Source organism: Oncorhynchus mykiss, chromosome 9 (assembly GCF_013265735.2).
Source record: "Oncorhynchus mykiss isolate Arlee chromosome 9, USDA_OmykA_1.1, whole genome shotgun sequence".
Lineage (NCBI taxonomy): Eukaryota > Metazoa > Chordata > Actinopteri > Salmoniformes > Salmonidae > Oncorhynchus > Oncorhynchus mykiss.
This window is the reverse complement of record NC_048573.1, coordinates 52,403,892-52,425,577: the sequence shown is the minus strand read 5'-3', so window position 1 is coordinate 52,425,577 and position 21,686 is coordinate 52,403,892. Positions and strand designations below refer to the sequence as shown.

Genomic DNA, 21,686 nt, shown 5'->3' with positions numbered 1-21,686 from the left:
CTTAGGTGACCATGGACGACTTTGAGCTGTCCTGTAAGGGCATGTACCGTGCTCTAGCCATCAGAGAGAAGTACATGAGGCTGGCCTTCCAGCGCTTCCCCCTCACCTCATCCCAGTACCTGAGGGAAATTGAGGGAGAGCCCTTTAAGCCTGAACACACAGTAAAACCAGGTATGCAGACTAGGCTGACAAGTTTGAACGTAATAGAGAGGGCATGTCTGGGATACGCATGCAGTAGTTTCTCGTGACAGACTATTACTGCCAGTGGTCGTTCTAGCTTGTATGGCTCCCTGGCCGAACCCCCCCAATATAAATATAAAAATATATAGAAAAATAAGAATCATTAATATAAAAAAGAAGTAACAAAGACAAATAGAAACAAATTTGTGTTGATTTGTCAGTCGAGCGTCAATACATTACCCATCCCCCAACACTGTCAACCGAGAGTCAAGACTAAACCAATTCACCTTGATGGTGTGCAGACTGGTTTTATATTATTCTTAACCATTTCACACAAACCAGAAATGCAACAATATGTTTGTGAAACTATATATTCACAATATTATGAATGAATTGTGGTTTATTTGGTAGCATTTCGAAGTGTGACTGATTTTTACTAATTACATTAGTACTGAACAAAGTTAGAGGTGATAGATTTTTTTGATAGATTTCTTCACTCCCCCTACCTTGGGCTTCCAGTGGGGAGACCTGAGGTCAACCTACCCCCACCCCCTCCCCATCTCGTACTTCTGAGTGGGAGACCTTCCCAGGCAGTAGCCTGCCTAGCTCACAAACTAGAATCAGGGCGCCTACTCCGACCAAGGTTAATTGAAAAACTGGAAACACTTATCTCCCTCACTAGCTTTAAGCACCAACTGTCAGAGCAGCTCACAGATTACTGCACCTGTATATAGCCCACCTATAATTTAGCCCAAACAACTACCTCTTTCCCTACTGTATTTATTTAATTAATTTATTTATTTTGCTCCTTTGCACCCCATTATTTTTATTTCTACTTTGCACATTCTTCCACTGAAAATCTACCATTCCAGTGTTTTACTTGCTATATTGTATTTACTTTGCCACCATGGCCTTTTTTTGCCTTTACCTCCCTTATCTCACCTCATTTGCTCACATCATATATAGACTTGTTTATACTGTATTATTGACTGTATGTTTGTTTTACTCCATGTGTAACTCTGTGTCGTTGTATGTGTCGAACTGCTTTGCTTTATCTTGGCCAGGTCGCAATTGTAAATGAGAACTTATTCTCAACTTGCCTACTTGGCTAAATAAAGGTGAAATAAATAAAATAAATAAAAATTGACCCACAGTCCCAGACGGTGACATAATATCATTGACGTGACGTGCAAATGAGCGATATAAAACCGATTGCGCAACTGTCACCATTCCAAAAAAATTGTGCTGGCACCCCGTGCTGCCCTCGGTAACATGCCTCCCTTGGCGGCTGCCCATGTCGCCTATACCTAAATCCGCCACTGATTACTGCCAAGAAAGTGTCTAACAGGTAACATTTTGTTTGCCAGTCTTCACATCGCCACCCAAGAAGGGCGAAGACCCCTTCAACACCAAGTGCTTGCCTGAGAACCTGAGCTGGGTAGCCCGTATGAAGGACGGTGTCATTTATACATACAAAGACGCGGCAGCGGCCGACCAACACAAACCCATAGAGAACATGCCTGCCCCTGACTACATCACCTTCATCGACGACATGAACTTCCTCATCGCTCTGATTGCACAGGGCCCAACGTGAGTCTTACTGCATGACTAGCTACAGAATTGTTAACGGAATATGTGATACCCTATACCCGTTACAGCTTGGCTAATGGAAAGCCTCAAAATGAATTTTAATTGGCCATACTTTCTTCGTTCTTGATTCAGTAAAAAGTGTATTTTATAAATGTCTGTGTCCAGTTGCAGGTGGTTCTCCAAAAAACAGAATATTCAGAAAGATATTAAATCCACGTTTTGGATTGAGTGAGAATTGCCTCTTGGATGTGTGTAGATCTTTGTTTTGGTCACACTGTGTGACGCGCTCTCATCTACTTCTACGCGTGGCTGTGGCCGCATCTCATAGAAAAAACTAGTTCCTGCAAAGATGTTGGGAAATCCAAGATCTCTGGCAGCTAAAATTGCGAGGGAAATCTCCACTCGGTGCAAACCGTGGATTTAATATCTTTCGGAAAATTCTCTGATTTTAGAGAACCAACTGGACACTGACATTTATAAGATACACTTTTTACCGAATCAAGAACAAAAGAAAGTATTGCCAAGAACAGGTTATTTGAAAAATTCCTTGCAAGGCTTTCCATTAGCCAAGCTGTAATGGGTATGGAGCATCACATATCCCGTTTACAATTCTGTAGCTACTTCACGACGGGAGATCAACTCCAACGCAGCCAAGTCACAGCAGTATGTATTTACCAATGGTGTAAAGTACTTAAGTAAAAATACTGTACTTTTCTTTACTATCATATTTTTGACTACTTTTACTTTTACTTCACTACATTCCTAAAGAAAATTATGTACTTTTTACTCCATACATTTTCCCTGACACCCAAAAGTACTTGTTACATTTTGAATGCTTAGCAGGACAGAAAATTGTCAAATTTGCACACTTATCAAGAGAACATCCCTGGTCATCCCTACTGCCTCTGATATGGCGGACTCACTAAACACAAATGCTTTGTTTTTAAAATATGTCGGAGTGTTGGAGTGTGAGCCTGGCTATCCGTAAATATTTTTTTTTTACTTTTACTTTTGATACTTAAGTATATTTTAGTAACTACATTTACTTATTTAAAACCAAATACTTTTAGACTTTTACTCAAGTAGTATTTTACTGGGTGACTTTTACTTGGGTCATTTTCTATTAAGCTATCTTTACTCTTACTCAAGTATGAGAATAGAGTACTTTTTTCGCCACTGGTATTTACAGTATGTACTGGCTTTTGATCCAACCCTGCTCTAACACACCCGATTCAACTAATTCTGATCTAAATTTAGCACTATGATTATTTGAATCAAGTGAGTTAGGCTGCGTTTACACAGGCAGACCAATTTAGAATTTTGTTCCCACTAATTGGTCTTTTGACTAATCAGGTCAGCTCTTTTGCCAATAATTGGGTAAAAGATCAGAATTGGGCTGCCTGTGTAAACACAGCCTTAGTGCTTGTCTGGAACAAATAGTCCAACATATGGACTACATATTACACCACAAAATGTCTTACAACTTTCTAAGTTCCACATGACATGTTTGCTTGTCCTTTTTGTCTCTCCTGGGTGACAGTAAGACGTACACTCACCGTCGTCTGAAGTTCCTCATGTCCAAGTTCAATGTGCATGAGATGCTGAACGAGATGGAGGAGATGAAGGAGCTGAAGCTGAACCCCCACAGGGACTTCTACAACTGCAGGAAGGTAGATAGCTACCGCCTTACAAAACATATTAACATTAGCCTATCTTATTAACCTGTTATTATCCTTTTAAGACCTCTTAAGATGTTGGCTTGACAGTCGCTGGACCCTGGTCGAGTCCCGGTCAGGGTTACCCCTCAAATTTTCTACAGTATACTTCCATGGTTGGTTTCATTGACTCTCCCCTTTAACTGCCCCTAATTGACACTTAGGATCAGCTTGAGCAAAGTGAGTTGTATAATCACTGATCTACAAATAGGATTCCCTTCCAAATAGGTTTTGTGCGATTAAGATTCGTAGAGGTACGCCTCCCATGGCTCAGGCGATCCCCCTGCCAAACACACACACACAACCAGACATTGATTAATTGGAGACAGCTTGTGTCAATTACAGAATATTTCCTAGGATTTTCTACCTACAGCAACTAGGGGATACTGCTGGAAATACCGGTAAAAGCACAGTGCCTCCATTTCTGCACAAAAACAGGGCCCTAGACAATCAATCATAGAGCACATTTAACATGATCGCAACACTCAAACTAACTGCTTGTAACGGGAAATCTTCACCCTGTTACACTAGTTTCATTTCATTTATAAAAATGATGGCTATGACAAAATAAAGTATCTCCTTTCAACAAATACCTTAAATTTGTGAATGGCTTTAGATAAAATAATACTTTATTACTAGAATAGACTTGCTTAACCTCTCTAGGGTATGTGGGACGCTAGCGTCCCACCTGGCCAACATCCAGTGAGATTGCAGAGCGCCAAATTCAAATACAGAAATACTCATTATAAAAATTCAGAAAATATACAACTATTTTACATAGGTTTAAAGATGAACTTCTTGTGAATCCAACCACGGTGTCAGATTTCAAAAATGCTTAACGGCGAAAGCATACCTTACAATTATTTGAGCCCAGCAGACAAATCATTACAAACAGTAACCAGCCAAGTAGAAGAGTTACACAAGTAAGAAATAGAGATACAATTAATCACTTACCTTTGATGATCTTCATATGTTTGCACTCAGAAGACATTCATTTATTCAATAAATGTTCCTTTTGTTCGATAAAGTCTCTCTTTATATCCGAAAACCTCTGTTTTGTTCGCGTGTTTTCTTCAGTAATCCACAGGCTCAAACGCAGTCACAACAGGCAGACAAAATCCAAATTGTTTCCGTAAAGTTCATAGAAAAATGTCAAACAATGTTTATATCCAATCCTCAGGTTGTTTTTAGCCTAAATAATCAATAATATTTCAACCGGACAATAACGTGGTCAATATAAAAAAGTAAACAAGAAAGGCGCTCTCTCGATCACGCCCATGAAAAAGCTCTGTGACACGGCAGGGTCCACTCATTCAGACTGCTCTTACTCCCTCATTTTTCAGAATACAAGCCTGAAACAATTTCTAAAGCCTGTTGACATCTAGTGGAATGCATAGGAACTACAATTTGAGTACTAAGTCAATGGATACTGTAATGGCATTGAATAGAACACTACAAACAAACAAAAAACTTCCTGAATGGATTTTTCTCAGGTTTTCGCCTGCCAAATCAGTTCTGTTATACTCACAGACATTATTTTAACAGTTTTGGAGTGTTTTCTATCCAAATCTACTAATTATATGCATATCCTATCTTCTGGGCCTGAGTAGACGGCAGTTTAATTTGGGCATGCTTTTCATCCAAAATTCCAAATGCTGCCCCCTACCCTAGAGAAGTTAACTTCCTACAACCAGGGTTGGAATTCTGCTTCTGCGCCCTAATAGCAAATGTGTGCTACGTTGTTCACTTTAGGCTCTGGCTCCAGCAGATACCTTTTCACGCCACAGATGCTGTGAGGCATATGAGATTATACAGAATGTTGAATGGTGCCAAATTGGATAGTGTGTTACCGCCATCAACAGTATGGGTGCTGGTATTACATTTATAATTAGAAACAAAGTACTAGTAAGCTAGTGTGTTCTACCTAGCTAGTCAGTACTAGTTAGCTTAGGTAGTGTGTACTAGCTAGCTGCACAATAAATAGTGGTTAGCATAACTCCCTGGACCAGAGCTAGTGTGCTGACTGGCATGAGCATAGCATACTGACGCCCTGGAACAAAGATAATGACCCAGGAGATCAACAAAAGTCTACAGGTTGCTCGTGCATATACCATTTCAGACACAAAAATACCATCTGAAACTCATGGGCATGCACTTTGATGTTGGCAGACCACACAAAGTCAGCTGCCCTTAAAAAAAATTGCTGTCAGAGTGCAGTGTAACTGCAGTACACCACCATATAACTGTTATTCTGCAAGTACTGCATCCAAAATACCACAGTTGACTGCAGTTACTGCACTTTTACTGCAGTTTCAAAACTGCAATATTATTTTGCAAGGGTGATGCATCTCGTTGTTCCAGCATGGTCAGTACACCACAAAGAGAACTTATAATAACTACCCAGTAAGCAAATTTACTTATTGTCCAGAAGTTGACCACAGGTGCATTCTATGTAAACTGGAAACCACATATCCCGAGGCTGCATTTATTGTAGCTGGGGATTTTAACAAGGCTAATCTGAAAACAAGGCTCCCTAAATTTTATCAGCATATCGATTGCGCGACCCGGGCTGGCAAAGCTCTGGATCACTGTTATTCTAACTTCCGCGATGCATATAAGGCCCTCCCCCGCCCTCCTTTCGGAAAAGCTGACCACGACTTCATTTTGTTGCTCCCAGCCTATAGACAGAAACTAAAACAGGAAGCACCCGTGCTCAGGTCTATTCAACGCTGGTTCGACCAATCGGATTCCATGCTTCAAGATTGCGTCGCTCACGTGGACTGGGATATGTTCTGCATAGCGTTGAACAACAACATTGATGAATACGCTGATTCGGTGAGCGAGTCTATTAGCAAGTGCATCGGTGATGTTGTACCCACAGCGTCTATTAAAACATTCCCCAACCAGAAACCGTGGATTGATGACAGCATTCGCGCAAAACTGAAAGCGCAAACCACTGCTTTTAATCAGGGCAAGGTGACCGGAAACATGACCGAATACAAACAGTGTAGCTATTCCCAGAGGGTTTGGTCAAGATGTTTACCCATATCAGACACGGACAGAGAAGGATTAGCTCAGTTTCAAGGGTGTTTATTTAAATAAAAAATCAAGAAGAAAAGGATATGTCTCCCCTATGAGACCCTCTACAGGATGCGGTCTTCTGGGATTCTGGGTCTGGATGTTTCCTGTCGGGCACAAAACTGAACTCCCTCTTGTTACCTCTGCAACCTTTGACAATAACACAGGAGTCCTTTCTTCCCCAATTCCTCTCTTGTGTGCTGCCCTTCTGGCAGCTTTATGGGCCTTGCACAGCTGGTGAGTAATCGACCCTTGATTACTCACCAGCTCCCAATCAGCCCCAATTAGTCCTGGCTGGAGAGCCCGTCGAGACCTGGCACATCCAGCAGATGGGGCCATCGCCTCGTGATGTATACTCCATCTGTTACTAGGCCTCGACGAGTCTTCCCCTAGTGGCTGATCTGCTGTACGCCACAGTAGGTAACAACATCTCCACCCCGCTGATCCTCAACACTGGGGCCCCTCAAGGGTGCGTTTTCAGCCCTCTCCTGTACTCCCTGTTCATCCATGACTGTGTGGCACGCCTCCAACTCAATCATCAAGTTTGCAAACGACCTACAGTGGTAGACTTGATTAGCAACAACAGATAGGAGGTGAGGGACCTCGGAGTGTGGTGTCAGGAAAACAACCTCTGACTCAATGTCAACAAAACAAAGGAGATGATCGTGGACTTCAGGAAACAGCAGAGGGAGCACCCCCCTATCCACATCGACGGGACAGTAGTGGAGAAGGTGGAAAGTTTTAAGTTCCTCGGCGTACACATCACAGACAAACTGAAAGGGTCCACCCACACAGACAGTGTGGTGAAGAAGGCGCAACAGCGCCTCTTCAACCTCAGGAGGCTGAAGAAATTTGGCTTGTAACCCAAAACCCTGACAAACTTTTACAGATGCACAATCGAGAGCATCCTGTTGGGCTGTATCATAGCTTGATACGGCAACTGTGCTGCCCTCAACTGCAAGGCTCCCCAGAGGGTGGTGCTGTCTGCACAACGCATCACCGGGGACAAACTACCTGCCCTCCATGACACCTACAGCACCCGATGTCACAGGAAGTCCAAAAAGATCCCCAAGGACAACAACCACACTGCCTGTTCACACCGCTACCATCCAGAAGGCGAGGTCAGTACAGGTGCATCAAAGCTGGGACTGAGAGACTGAAAAACACCTATCTCAAGGCTGAACATTAATCACTAACTCAGAGAGGTTACTGCCTACATTGAGACCCAATTACTGGCCACTTTAATAAATGGTTCACTAGTTACTTTAAACAATGCAACTTTAATAATGTTTACATATCTTACATTACTCATGTCATAAAATACAGTATATACATATGATATCTTTTGCACCTTGCACCTATGCCAGTCGGCCATCGCTCATCCCTCTATTTATATGTACATATTATCATTCACGTAAAACAGAAAGGAAAACGCTGCACACTGCTGCTCATGCTCCCAGGTGATATTTATTAACAATGTTTCGAACCTTAGGTCTTCATCAGGCATCCATATCCCTGGTAGGGGTGGAAGGTCCGTGACATCACTTTCTGAAACAAGAGGTACATTTTTGTAATTGATAACATAGTTTCACAGTATTAACATTCAATGTATCACAATATATGATCATACACAGGGAATGTGATCAATATTTACAGTAATATACATACAATATTCAATTAGGATTTAAAAAAATGATTTAGACATATTGAAACTATAAAAATGGTTTCAAGTCAAACTCCTCATTAAGGCCAAGAGGAGACAGTGTGTTGAGCCTGTGCATTCAGAAATATTCCCTTTGAAGAAGTTTCCTCTCAATGTCCCCTCCTCTGCGTGACATCTTGACCATTTCTATTCCAATGTATCTCAGAGAGCTAATAAGATGTTTAGCTTGTACAAAATGAGCAGCAACCAGATTGTTGTCTCACCTGTCCATGTATTGCTGCGGTGCTCACTGATTCGTGTCTTAAGGCTTCTGCGGGTTTTCCCTATGTAAGACAGACCACAAGGACATTTCAACATGTAAATAACACTGGTGGACATGCAGGTAATCAGGCCCTTGATCTTAAATCTTTGTCCTGTGTGGGGGAGGGTAAATGAGTTGCATTTGTACGTTGCATTGAGCACATTGGCCACATTTGTAATTACCCTCCGGAACCTTGTCCAAAAAAGTTTCCCTTTTCTCTGGTGGGTAATCAGATTTAACCACAATAGCGCTCACGTTTGGAGGTCTTTTAAAAACCTTATGTGGGGATATTTAAAAATGGGTTTCAATTATGGGTCAGTATCAATAATGTACCAGTACTTCCTGATAATGTCCTTAAATGCCTTCCCCAATATTGAATATTGGGTAAAGCATGATGGGACATGTTCTGCTTTTTCTTTGACTTTTGGTTGAAGGCTTTCCAACTGTGTTAGACCTTCAAAACGATAATTGGCATGTTTTACCCAATTGTCTTTTGTGTCCCCCTTTCCGTGGTCTGTTTCTGATGTGAAGCATCAGAGCTGCATATTCTTCTGATAAGACTGAATTGACTTATAGGGGGATTTTTAATAAGTGGACGTGGATGAAAGCTGTCACCTCTAAGGAGGGTATTCCTGTCCATAGGTTTCCTATAGAGATCTGTAGAGAGGGAGGGTTTGTCCTTAATAACCATCACACCAAGAAAACTGATTTGTGATAGGTCATAGTTAATGGTGAAAGTGAAGGTGAAGGTGTTCATTCATAGAGTTTAGGTAAGGATGGAATTCCAAAAGTTCTTCCTGGGTGACAGTATAGATCACGAAAATGTCATCCAAGAATTAGGAGAATGTTTGAGAGAAAAGGGTTAAGGTCTGGATTCAGCACCACCTGTTTTTTAAACATTCCTAGATATAGGTTAGCATAATTAGGAGCCATAGTGCTCCCCATCGCTGTCCCTTTGGTCTGGAGGGAAAAAGTATTCTCTGAAGAGAAAATAGTTGGAGGTTAGTACCAGTTCAGCCAAGTCGACAATACATTGTGTGGTGGGTAGAGCATTGACAAACTTGCGAAGGAGACAAAGACGTGGTATTGCGTGGTATTGCGGACTACAAGGAGCAGAAGGTATATGTCAGGAGGGATGGCCGGAGACAGCCAATTGGCACTCCCCCACGGGCTAGCTTTAACGGTTCAAGTGTTACTGTTGGTGAGTTATTTCACGTAAATGTATTTAATTCTAGTTTATAAAGGTTTTAAGTTAGGATAGCCTTAGTGTTTTAAAGTTGGTCTTATAGCTAAATTGGCAAAGGAGCAGGACCATTTTGAATAGCAACATCTGTATTCCTATGGTTCTCATTCTAACCCATGTTAACTTATACACATTTTAAATGGTTATTGTTCAAAAAGTATGAATAGTATCAAAAAGTTGTATAAATGCAATATAAGTATGGTTGGACAATGTTGGTTTGGAGTTGATATTTTAAAATGGTGAAAGAGGAGTAGCATGGCCAAATGTCCCCCATCTAAGTCTATGGCCCTGTTATTGCCATTGAAATGTATTGGGAGCTCATTTAAATATTGTTGAAGTATAAATGCTATCATAAATATTTTCTCCAGCAATCTAAGTTGGAGCAGTCTGTCTGTTCTAAAGTTGGTTTTGTTTTTATAACTTATCAGTGAGCAGTGAGTGCTACGGGTCGGTAGTCATTTAGGCAGGTTACCTTGGCGTTCTTGTGCACAGGGGTTATGGTGGTCTGCTTGAAACATGTAGATATTATAGACTCGGTCAGGGGCAGGTTGAAAAGGTCAGTGAAGACACTTGCCAGTACACGTCCTGGTAAACCGTCTGGCCATGCAGCCTTGTGAATGTTGATCTGTTTAAACGTCTTACTCACATCGGCTACGGAGAGCGTAATGACTTCAGTGTTGCTTGCTTCGAAGCGAGCTCATAGGAGTAATTTAGCTCATCTGGCAGGCTAGGTTTACTGGGCAGCTCGCGGTTGGGCTTCCCTTTGTAGCATGTAATAGTTAGCAAGCCCTGCCACATTCGACGAGCATCAGAGTCGCGGTAGTAGGATTCAATCTTAGTCCTTACGCTTTGCCTGTTTGATGGTTCGTCATAAGGCATAGCGGGATTTCTTATAAGCATTCAGGTTAGAGTCCCACTCCTTGAAAGCGGCAGCTCAACCCTTTAGCTCAGTGCGTATGTTGCCTGTAATCTATGGCTTCTGGTTGGGGTATGTACTGTGGTCACTGTGGGGATGATGTCATTGATGAAGCCGATGACTGATGTGGTATACTCCTCAATGCCATTGGATGAATCTCGGAACATATTCTTGTCTGTGCTAGCAAAATAGTCCTGTAGCTTAATATCTGTGTCATCTGACCACTTCCGTATTGAGTGAGTCACTGGTACTTCCTGCTTTAGTTCTGCAGAATTGTTTTAGCAGAATTATGGTCAGATTTGCCAAATGGAGGGTGAGGGAAAGCTTTGTATGCGTCTCTGTGTGTGGAGTAAAGGTGGTCTAGAATTTATTTCCCCCTCTGATTGCACATGTTACATGCTGGTAGAAATTAGGTAAAATGGATTTAAGTTTTCCTGCATTAAAGCCCCCTACCACTAGTAGCGCCGTCTCTGGATGAACATTTTCTTGTTTGCTTATGGCCTTATACAGCTTGTGGAGTGCGGTCTTAGTGTGGTGGCAGAAATATTATGTACAAAATAAGTTACAAACATGAAAAAACACACTTTTATCATAATTGGTTAGGAGCCCGTAAAACAGTAGCCATCCCCTCCGGCGCCATTCTGTATTCATCGGATGCCACCTTTCAGACAAGTCAATTTCGGCCCTACTAGAGCTGCCCCGGTCAACTGTAAGTGCTGTTATTGGGAAGTGAAAACATCTAGGAGCAACAACGGCTCAGCCGCGAAGTGATAGGCTACACAAGCTCACAGAATGAAGTGTGTAGTACGTAAAAATAGTCTGTCCTCGGTTGCACCACTCACTACCGAGTTCCAAACTGCCTTTGGGAGCAATGTTAGCACAATAACTGTTTGTCGGGAGCTTCAAGAAATGGGTTTCCATGGCCGAGCAGGCGCACACAAGCCTAAGATCACCTTGTGCAATGCCAAGCGTCAGCTGATGTGGTGTAAAGCTCCCTGCCATTGGACTCTGGAGTAGTTGAAACGCGTTCTCTGGAGTGATGAATCACACTTCACCATCTGGAAGTCTGATGGACAAATCTGGGTTTGGCGGATTCCAGGAGAACGCTACCTGCCCCAATGCATAGTGCCAACTGTAAAGTTTGGTGGATGAGGAATTGTTGTCTGGGGCTGTTTTTGTTTTTCATGGTTCACGGTGTTTAAAGAAAAAGACTGCATGACATTATTTTATGTTTTTGAATAATAATGTCACGATCGTCGTATTGAAAAGCGTAGCATGGTGTGAATGCATGATTTTTAATAAAGGACAAAAAAACACGAAGTACACTAACAAACAAACAAACAAGATGAACGTGACTGCTATCAAAACACTGTGCTAACATGCAAAATAACATAGACAATAACCCACAAACCACAATACAAAACAGGCTACCTAAATATGGTTCCCAATGAGAGACAATGACAAACACCTGCCACTGATTGAGAACCATATCAGGCCAAGACACATAGAAACAGACTAACTAGACATGCAACCTAGAATGCCCACTCATATCACACCCTGACCAAACAAAACATAGAAACAAACAACGCAAATAATGGTCAGAGTGTGACAGTACCCCCCCTAAGGTGCGGACTCCGGCCGCAAAATCTAAACCTATAGGGGAGGGTCTGGGTGGGCATCTGGCCGCGGTGGCGGCTCTGGCGCGGGACGTGGACCCCACTCCACCATAGTCATTTCTCTCTTCAAGGGCCTCTTTAGAGTGGCGACCCTCGCCTCTGCCCTTGGGTCTAAGACCATAATTAAAGGCCCCACCGGACTGAGGGGCAGCTCCGGACTGAGGGGCAACTCCGGACTGATTGACGGCTCTGGCGGCTCCTGGCTGGCTGACGACTCTGGCGGCTCCTGGCTGGCTGACGGCTCTGGCGGCTCCTGGCTGACTGGCGGCTCCTGGCTGACTGGCGGCTCTGGCAGGTCCTGGCTGACTGACGGTTCTGGCAGGTCCTGGCTAACTGACGGCTCAGGACTGATGGGAGACTCTGGCGGCTCAGGACAGACAGGAGACTCTGGTAGCGCTGGGTAGGAGAAAGGCTCTGGCAGCGCTGGACAGGCGCAGCACATGAGACGGAGAGACAGCCTGGTGCGGGGAGCTGCCACCGGAGGGCTGGTGCCTGGAGGTGGCACCGGATAGACCGGACCGTGAAGGCGTACTGGAGATCTTGAGAGCAGGGCTGGCACCATCCGCACTGGCTGGATCCTCACCCTAGCTCAGCAGATGCGGGGAGCTGGGATGTAGCGCACCGGGCTAAGCACGCGTACTGGGGACACCGTGCGCTCCACCACATAACACGGTGCCTGACCAGTACAACGCCCGCCACGGTAAGCACGGCTCGGAGAACTGTAACGCCGAGCTTGCACAGGGCGTGCAGGGCTAGGGAGGCGCACAGGAGGCCTGGTGCGTGGGGCTGGCTCAGTCCTCACCAGACGGCTAGCACGCACCTCAGGACGAGTATGGAGAGCTGACCCAGGTGACATCAAATTCCCGACACGCTCCGTCGGGCGGATGTCGTGCCTCAGCCACCAACACAGCACCTCCCTCATAACTCTCTCCTCCAATCTCCCCATTAACTCCTTCACTGTCTCTGCTTCGCTCACCTCCAATACCGCCCTGACCGGCTCTGGTTCCATCCTTGGCTCCTTAAGGTAAGCAGGGGGAGTTGGCTCAGGTCTGACTCCTGACTCTGCCACACTCTCCCTGTGCCCCCTCCCCCCCAATACATTTTTTGGGCTGCCTCTCGGGCTTCCAGCCGCGCTGTCGTGCTGCCTCCTCATACCGGCGCCTCTCTGCTTTCGCTGCCTCCAGCTCTGCTTTGGGGCGGCGATATTCCCTCCTTCGCTGGCTAGAATCTCCTCCCAATTCCATGAGTCCTGCGTTCTTTGCCGCTGCTGCTGCTGGCCGTTACCACGCTGCTTGGTCCATTGTAGGTGGGTTATTCTGTCACGATCGTCATATTGAGTAGACCAAAGCGCAGCGTGGTGTGAATGCATGATTTTTAATAAAGGACGAAAAAACACGAAGTACACTAACAAACAAACAAACTAACTAACTAACTAACTAACTAACTAACTAACTAACTAACTAACTAACTAACTAAGACGAACGTGACTGCTATCAAAACACTGTGCTAACATGCAACGTAACATAGACAATAACCCACGAACCACAATACAAAACAGGCTACCTAAATATGGTTCCGAATCAGGGGAACCCAATCAGAGACAACGACAAACACCTGCCACTGATTGAGAACCATATCAGGCCAAAACACATAGAAACAGACTAACTAGACATGCAACATAGAATGCCCACTGTCGTTCTGCCCCTGAACAGGCAGTTAACCCTCTGTTCCTAGGCCATCATTGAAAATAAGAATTTGTTCTTAACTGACTTGCCTAGTTAAATAAAGGTTAAAAAAATTAAAAATAAAATAAAACAAAATATGCAGAATAATATCACACCCTGACTAAACAAAACATAGAAACAAACAACGCAAATAATGGTCAGAGTGTGACAAATAAAATAAAAACATTTGCTTTATAAGTAGTGCATGATCTTAGGTTGGCAGCACATACATTCTAAGAGATTTCATTAATTTTAACCAAATGTTGCAATTGCGATTTGACTTGTGATTTAGAGCAAAACACTTGGGTGAACTGGAAATAGAAGAATTATTCAAATTCTATGGTTGGAATATAATAGTGGGCACTTCGAATACAGTTTGACATGACAACAAATTAAAATGCCAGGTAGGCGTTATTGTGACAGGGTAAGAACCAAAGGGTTGACAAGTGTTTCCTACTGGACCCTATAATCTTTGGCTACATTGAATGTTTTCTCTTAACGACTTCATGTAGCTGACATATTCTTGCTTTGCGTATTCCTCTTTGATTTAGAAGATACTGTGCCAGAAATAACATGCGGGGTACCACAGTACCATTCAAAAGTTTGGACACATCTACTCATTCAAGGGTTTTTCTTTATTTTTACTATTTTTTACATTGTACAACTATGAATTAACACATATGGAATAATGTGGCAACTTTGGGGAAGGCCTTTCCTGTTTCAGCATGACAATGCCCCCGTGCACAAAGTGAGGTCCACGCAGAAATGGTTTGTCAAGATCGGTGTGGAAGAACTTGACTGGCCTGCACAGAGCTCTGACCTCTACTCCATCTAACACCTTTGGGACTATTTGGAATGCCGACTGCGAGCCAGGCCCAATCACCCCTCATCAGTGCCTGACCTCACTAATGCGCTTGTGGCTGAATGGAAGCAAGTACCCGCAGCAATGTTCCAACATCTAGTGGAAAGCCTTCCCAGAAGAGGAGAGGCTGTTATAGCAGCCTGTGTGGATTTTGAAATCAGGGCCAGTCCAGACTGGACAAAATCTGAACCAAACATAGATGGCTATGATTGGTTCATGCTTCGTCTGGTCTGGACCAAAAATAACTGTCCTTGGACCGAGGCCGGTCCGGACTGCACCAAAAAAAGACATCCAAAAGACGTCGCTGACGGTAAATCCTTAGTGGGTAGTAACTCATAACAATTTTTTCTCACAACTCCTGTGTGCTGTTGTAGGTCGACACCCACATCCATGCTGCTGCCTGCATGAACCAGAAGCACCTCCTGCGCTTCATCAAGAAGTCTTACCAGATCGACGCTGACCGTGTCGTGCAAAACATCAAGGGCAAAGATGTGACCATGAAGGAGCTGTTCGCCAACCTCAATCTGCACCCCTATGACCTCACTGTCGATTCCCTGGATGTGCACGCTGTGAGTTATACTGCTAGCTAGTTTAGCGATCAAAGGGGGAAAGCAGTCCTGTGACCACAGGGCAAGTGCGCTCCTAGCTCCTGTGTCAAAGGTCCAGACCTCTTGGCAGAAGCTGTTGAAAGCTTACATAGTAAGCTGCATACGGTGAAACTATGCATCTTTGATATCTTTGATACTTTTTCCAATGTGAACACTCCTTGGTCTTACGTGCTTCTCTCTCGCTCATGTCTTAAGGGCAGACAAACCTTTCAACGTTTTGACAAGTTCAATGCTAAGTACAACCCTGTGGGAGCTAGTGAGCTGCGTGACCTGTACATGAAGACAGAGAACTACATCGATGGAGAGTACTTCGCCAGGATCATTAAGGTTAGACTCAGCTATGGCTTAGTTAGTTCCCTTTTGTAAACATCGCTTTATTAAAACCAGCTGATTCTATATTTTTCGCACCCAGGAAGTGGCCTCTGATCTGGAGGATGCCAGGTACCAATACGCAGAGCCCCGTCTGTCCATCTATGGCTGCAACCCTAATGAGTGGACCAAGCTCTCAGGCTGGTTCAACAAGCACAGAGTCTTCTCCCCTCAACTCAAGTGGATGATTCAAGTGCCCAGGATCTAGTAAGTTGTATCTCTCTGTTCTTCAGTGAATGTGCTCTACCCTTTTTGCACCCTTTGGCAAGTTTAGTAAACTCAGTATAAAATTCTACTCTTTTATGGGTACTTGGCCCTCCAAGTAAAAACAAACATATATTTTTTTAAACAAACATCTTTTTTTAAATGGCTCTCTAAATAATGAAATTTGTACATTTAGAATAAGGTCTGAAGAACATGTTTATTACCATGTCATGTTTGTAAATTACTAACTGCTCATTCTCTGTACTTCCACCTCAGTGACATCTTCAGAGGCAGGAACTTCGTGCCCCACTTTGGAAAGATGCTGGAGAACATCTTCCTACCTGTATTCCAGGCCACCATCGAACCCCACGCCAACCCTGAGCTCAGCATCTTCCTCAAGCATGTGAGTGAGACTGGCATGAGGAACCAGGGATGAAGGAGGTTTACATTTTGAAGCTGCAATATGCAACTTTTTGTGCAACCTGACCAAATGAACATAGAAATGTGTGTTATAGATCTGTCGTTCTCATTTAAAGAAAGTCTAAGAAGTGGTAGATATGTTCTATGTGCACTATTTCTGCGCTTACCTTTCTCAAGTTTTGTTTTTTGCGTCTTTTACTTTCGGTTTTGTAAATCAGCTTCAACCTGAAAGTACAATATTTTTGGTTATGGAAAATATATTTCACAGCGTTTTAGATGTTACAATGATTATCTACACTATACTTGATTTTTTTGTCACACAAACTGAAATTAGGCAAACTATTCGAATTTTAGCAACCAGGAAATGGCGGAGAGATTTCTGCATAGTTAATACTTTCAAGGGGTAGTTCACTTAAATGTCCTAATTCATGATTGTTCTCCGGCCTTGATGGAAATGTTATCAGAAGGTAGGAATTTGAGTTTTAAAATGTGTTTTTTACATTTTCAATCACTTTATAAAAAATAAGTTTGGTATGATATATGAAGAAAATAAATTGAATAGCAAGGCAATCTCTTCGTTCTCCATCTTCCTCTGCTCTGTAGGTGACAGGTTTCGACAGTGTGGATGATGAGTCCAAGCACAGTGGTCACATGTTCTGCACCAAGAGCCCCAAACCAGAGGAGTGGAACATTGTCAAGAACCCCTCCTACACTTACTACATCTACTACATGTATGCCAACATCACTATGATCAATCAGCTCCGCAAGTGAGTATCGCATGTCAAATCACAACCCACTCTGCACACAATGGTTGAACCAACATGGAATAGACGTTGAATTGACATCTGTGCTCAGTGGGAATCCACACGTCCTTCAAGAAATTGTTGCATGAAAAGTAAAATTCAAACATGATAAACACAAAACAAACAATGAAATGAGTGTTTGTTTGTATTCTAGGGCTAGGGGAATGAACACCTTCCAGTTCAGGCCCCACTGTGGAGAGGCTGGAGCCGTCACCCATCTGTTGGCCTCCTTCATGACAGCTGACAACATCTCTCACGGCCTCAATCTCAAGAAGGTCCGTAGCCTCTCCAAACAAAATGGCCTCCTCTGTTTCTTTGACAATATCAAAACCTAAACACATTACACAACTAACTCCTGTGGTCCTGCTCCCACTCAACAGAGCCCTGTGTTGCAGTACCTCTACTTCCTGGCCCAGATTCCCATTGCCATGTCTCCACTCAGCAACAACAGTCTCTTCCTGGAGTATGCCAAGAGTCCTCTTCTGGAGTTCCTCAAGAAGGGCCTGATCGTCTCCCTGTCCACGGATGACCCCATGCAGTTCCACTACACCCGGGTGAGGCCAGACTGGGAGCCCGTCTGGTAGTGTGTGTGTGTTGTGTAGAAAGATATTTACCTGTTTTGGTACGCTCTTGGTTATTGTTGGTGCATTATGCGCCAATCAACTGGCCCAAGGTTCCATTCAGTTCAAAATGGTAACGGCTGATTTTTAAGCTGATCCTAAATCAGTTATAGAGAGTAATTGAGACGCCAAGCTTACTCTGTTCTGACTGTGTCCTCAGGAGCCCCTGATGGAGGAGTACGCCATTGCAGCCCAGGTGTTCAAGCTCAGCACCTGTGACATGTGTGAGATCTCCAGGAACAGTGTGCTGCAGAGCGGCTTGTCGGATGAGGTAAAAAACACAAGAGACAACAAACAGGATAGACAATATACTACCTCATAGACCCACACTTTGTAAGACCTGAACATTATTATTTTACACAAATACATTATATTTTGTTACATTACAATCTACATTAAAGTACGAGTTCAATCATAGTATAGACTAGTTGGATGATAGCACTGTAATAGACTGCCATGGCTAATTGCCATCATAACATCTTCAGCACCAAAACGTGTTGCCTTGGTTTCTTTCTACAGGAGAAGACTCACTTCCTTGGTTCCGACTATCTGAAGGAGGGCCCTGAGGGCAATGACATACGCAAGACCAATGTCGCCCAGATCCGTATGGCCTATCGTTACGAGACACTGTGCTATGAGCTCAACCTTATTAAGGAGGGTCTGAAGACTGAGTGAACAATCTGAGATGTTATGTTTTATGGTGATGGCCCCTGCTAAATGTACCGATTATTTAAGACAACCTTCTTGTGTACTGGCGTTCCCTCCATGGTAAACCACATAATCTATTTATTAGAATAGGTATTAGTGTCATCTGGTGTCTGTGTGCAACTAATATCAATTTAACACAGTTTGCATAGTGATTGGTCAGTGCTATCCGGGATCTTTGGGAGTTCCCTACCCTTAACCATAACCCTTACAAATGTTAACTTCAAAGGGGTAGAGACATCACAAGAATACCAGATAGCACGGACCTATAATGATAATCCTGTTTGTGTCTGTTGTATTCCCTATTTTAATTTGATTGGTGTCACTGGCCTTGTACTTGTTTATGATTGCATGAAAATAATTGCTCTTTCTAGATGTGGCATATTGTGGGGGACACAATTGCAAGAATGATTTGAAATAAATAAATGTTCAAATAAATATCATTTGATTTCTGTATTAATATTTTTTGTCAAACCAAACCACGACAGAATTGATTTGCTGAAATGTAGGCCTTTGCCCTGTCTGTTGCTTATTTCTGTGAGTGAATGCAAATGACATCTTCCTGTGATTGTGTCAATTGGCCTTCTCCTACAAATCAAGACAGCCATTCGTTGGATGAGACAGCAGGACTTGACGACGCCTCTTAGCTCACAGAATGAATATGGAGTCCCCTGAAAAGTTTCTCACTTGATTCGAGTTGTACTACTAGCTAATATCTCGGTGCCTGCTTAATGTTATTCCTTATTGTCCGAGACTGGTGAACGGTAGTTGGAAGTAAATAGACGTTTTTACTCTTAAAATAAGACATGTTGGTGATAGCTAGCTACAGCTAGCTTTAGCGGCTAATCAGCTAAAGGGGAATGTGTGGCAACTAACTAGTGCACTGGAACGCCCGATTTGGAATTCGTCGAGAAACACTTGTAGTGAGTCAACTAGAACGAAGATTATAGCTAATATTGATGTCTAAAACCAACCACTACAAACAGGGAACAGGTCTAATTTGCCGTTTACGATACTTTTTGCTATTAAAGAAGTTGGGATTGCTGCAAGCGACCTCGAGAGAAACCAATTGGAGGTGGGTAATACATATCGCTACGATTCAATGGATTAAAAACAAATCATTTGTCTGAGATTCGGCATTTTGGTTGGTGTCCCACGGTGTCTGAACTCACATCCAATTTACTGATTTAGCTACAAGTTATCAGTAACTTGTTATAACGTGTTGCATCGATTACACATTTGTCACAATCAATGAATTTAACATGAATCTGCTGGTTTAATTGAATGTTCTAACCTCGTCGTGCATGGCATTATTTATTTGTTGATTTAATCTAGCCTACTACTTGTAAATTAATTACATCTGTTGATTAGGCTAATCTTAATTGGATGTAAACAGGACAGTTAATCTCTGCGTATATTTACAGACACATTGTGGCAGGGGTGAGATCAGCACCAGTGTACGAATTAAAATACATTCCACATGACCTAATATAAACTGCATTGACTGTTTACTGAAACAACCCATCACTCCTTACCCCTTTTGTACCCCACCTAGGGCAAGTTTTGTCATGCAGCAATTCTTGACGAGGGCGGTTTATGGTTGTTTTGAAGGTGCAATTAGGTATCATTTATGTTGGTAAGTGATGACGGGTTATTTGGGTCTTGATGATCCCTGTTTGGATTCTACTGGAGTAACATTGTTGTTTGGGTTCCACTGCAAGTTTTAAAGGTACCCTGGAATGACAAAATGTCCATCCTTCATGATGGTTCAAACCCCACAGACTCCTTTTGAATGGGGGGGGGAAACCAAGAGGTTGATATCTGTGTAACTGCAAATCTAATTATACCTGTTAAACAATACTGAAACCAAAGCTTCTAAATGGGTGCAAGTCTCCCAAACTGTAATTATGGACAGTCTGCTGATCCTTTGTTTCTTAGTCTCAGGAAACACAGACTAGGCCTTCCTGCATAACACACACAAATAAAGCAAGTGGGTCAGAGTGATAAGTGACAGTTTAAAGTGTAGGATGGGTCCTGGCTATGAGATTCCACTACGTACATTGGATTTAGGTCAAACCAAACAAAAGCTTCATTTGTGGAGCCTGACTGACCTGTCTCTGGTCGAATGTATTCCCCTGCACCCTCCTAGCTGGAATGCAGCACATAGAATCATTATTATCATGAGCATCACTGGAATTTCACCACGTCTCCCTTCTCTAAATGCTTTCAACGTGATGTGCATCGTGTCTAAGTGCTTTGCTTCCAGCAAACAGAGTACAGTAAAGGAAGCAGGAACAGGAGTTAATATATTTAGGCAAGATTTCACATAAGGACGTGGGCCTCTCCGTACAGTTTGGATGGTGCATACAATGAGGGCTGTGCAAGATCAGCAATATCAGTATTGCATGCCAAACTGTTCAGTTGTAGTTTTAGCGCAAGCTAAATAAATGCATTATGGAGTAATTCACTGTGAGGGACTCAAAATGTCAATGTTTCAATAGTCCATTCCCATCAAATAATCTACTAGGCCTAAATTAATGAATTTAGCTAAGAGTTTACACCATATAGAATATATTTTACAGTAATAAGACATCAATCACTGTGGCTGTGATGTGGATTTACTGGAATCCTTCATAATTTATCTTAATTGTTTGTGCATGTGAATGCATCAGTGCTCCAATCTTCAGTTAATGTTTATGGCGCTTAAGCCTAGGCATTCTGAAGTCAAGATAAAAATACTTGGAATACCCGTCCTGGCATCTTTCCTGATCTACAGAAAGAGACTTTTTGAGATGAGAGTAAATTAGATTTAATGTTTTAATCTTTCATGGTGTTCTGTAATGGGACAGCGGTGGTTAAGGATGGGAGAGGGGGATAGCCAACTCCTCTGGGGAGGGGGCAGACTTCACTCTGGCTGCACAAAGCTCCTGTGCCTTGTTCCTGCCGTTGTTTTATTTCCTCCTCCTGGTTTTATTTTTGGCTACTGACCTTGACAGGAGCCTATCCTCT

General features: G+C 43.0%; 2 protein-coding genes across 3 annotated transcripts in view; both read left to right on the top strand.

Moving 5' to 3' along the window:
• LOC110532352 (AMP deaminase 1) overlaps nt 1–19,129 on the top strand; it is a 37,180-nt gene extending 18,051 nt beyond the window's left edge. Inside the window, exons 4-15 of one of the 2 annotated variants that reach the window (XM_021616177.2) lie at nt 6–171; nt 1,548–1,770; nt 3,311–3,440; nt 15,323–15,517; nt 15,752–15,883; nt 15,969–16,132; nt 16,406–16,532; nt 17,153–17,316; nt 17,507–17,627; nt 17,733–17,906; nt 18,133–18,243; nt 18,492–19,129. In XM_021616177.2, coding sequence (XP_021471852.1) covers nt 6–171; nt 1,548–1,770; nt 3,311–3,440; nt 15,323–15,517; nt 15,752–15,883; nt 15,969–16,132; nt 16,406–16,532; nt 17,153–17,316; nt 17,507–17,627; nt 17,733–17,906; nt 18,133–18,243; nt 18,492–18,647 — 1,863 coding nt within the window. In that variant the 3' untranslated portion in view covers nt 18,648–19,129. The remainder of the gene's footprint in view (nt 1–5; nt 172–1,547; nt 1,771–3,310; nt 3,441–15,322; nt 15,518–15,751; nt 15,884–15,968; nt 16,133–16,405; nt 16,533–17,152; nt 17,317–17,506; nt 17,628–17,732; nt 17,907–18,132; nt 18,244–18,491) is intronic. The other variant, XM_021616175.2, reaches the window with a different exon arrangement.
• A 139-nt stretch (nt 19,130–19,268) lies between these two features.
• Nucleotides 19,269–21,686, top strand: part of dennd2c (DENN/MADD domain containing 2C) — a 34,248-nt gene continuing 31,830 nt past the window's right edge. The window contains exon 1 of the mRNA XM_021616174.2: nt 19,269–19,752. The gene's annotated coding sequence lies outside the window, so the exon portion shown is untranslated. The remainder of the gene's footprint in view (nt 19,753–21,686) is intronic.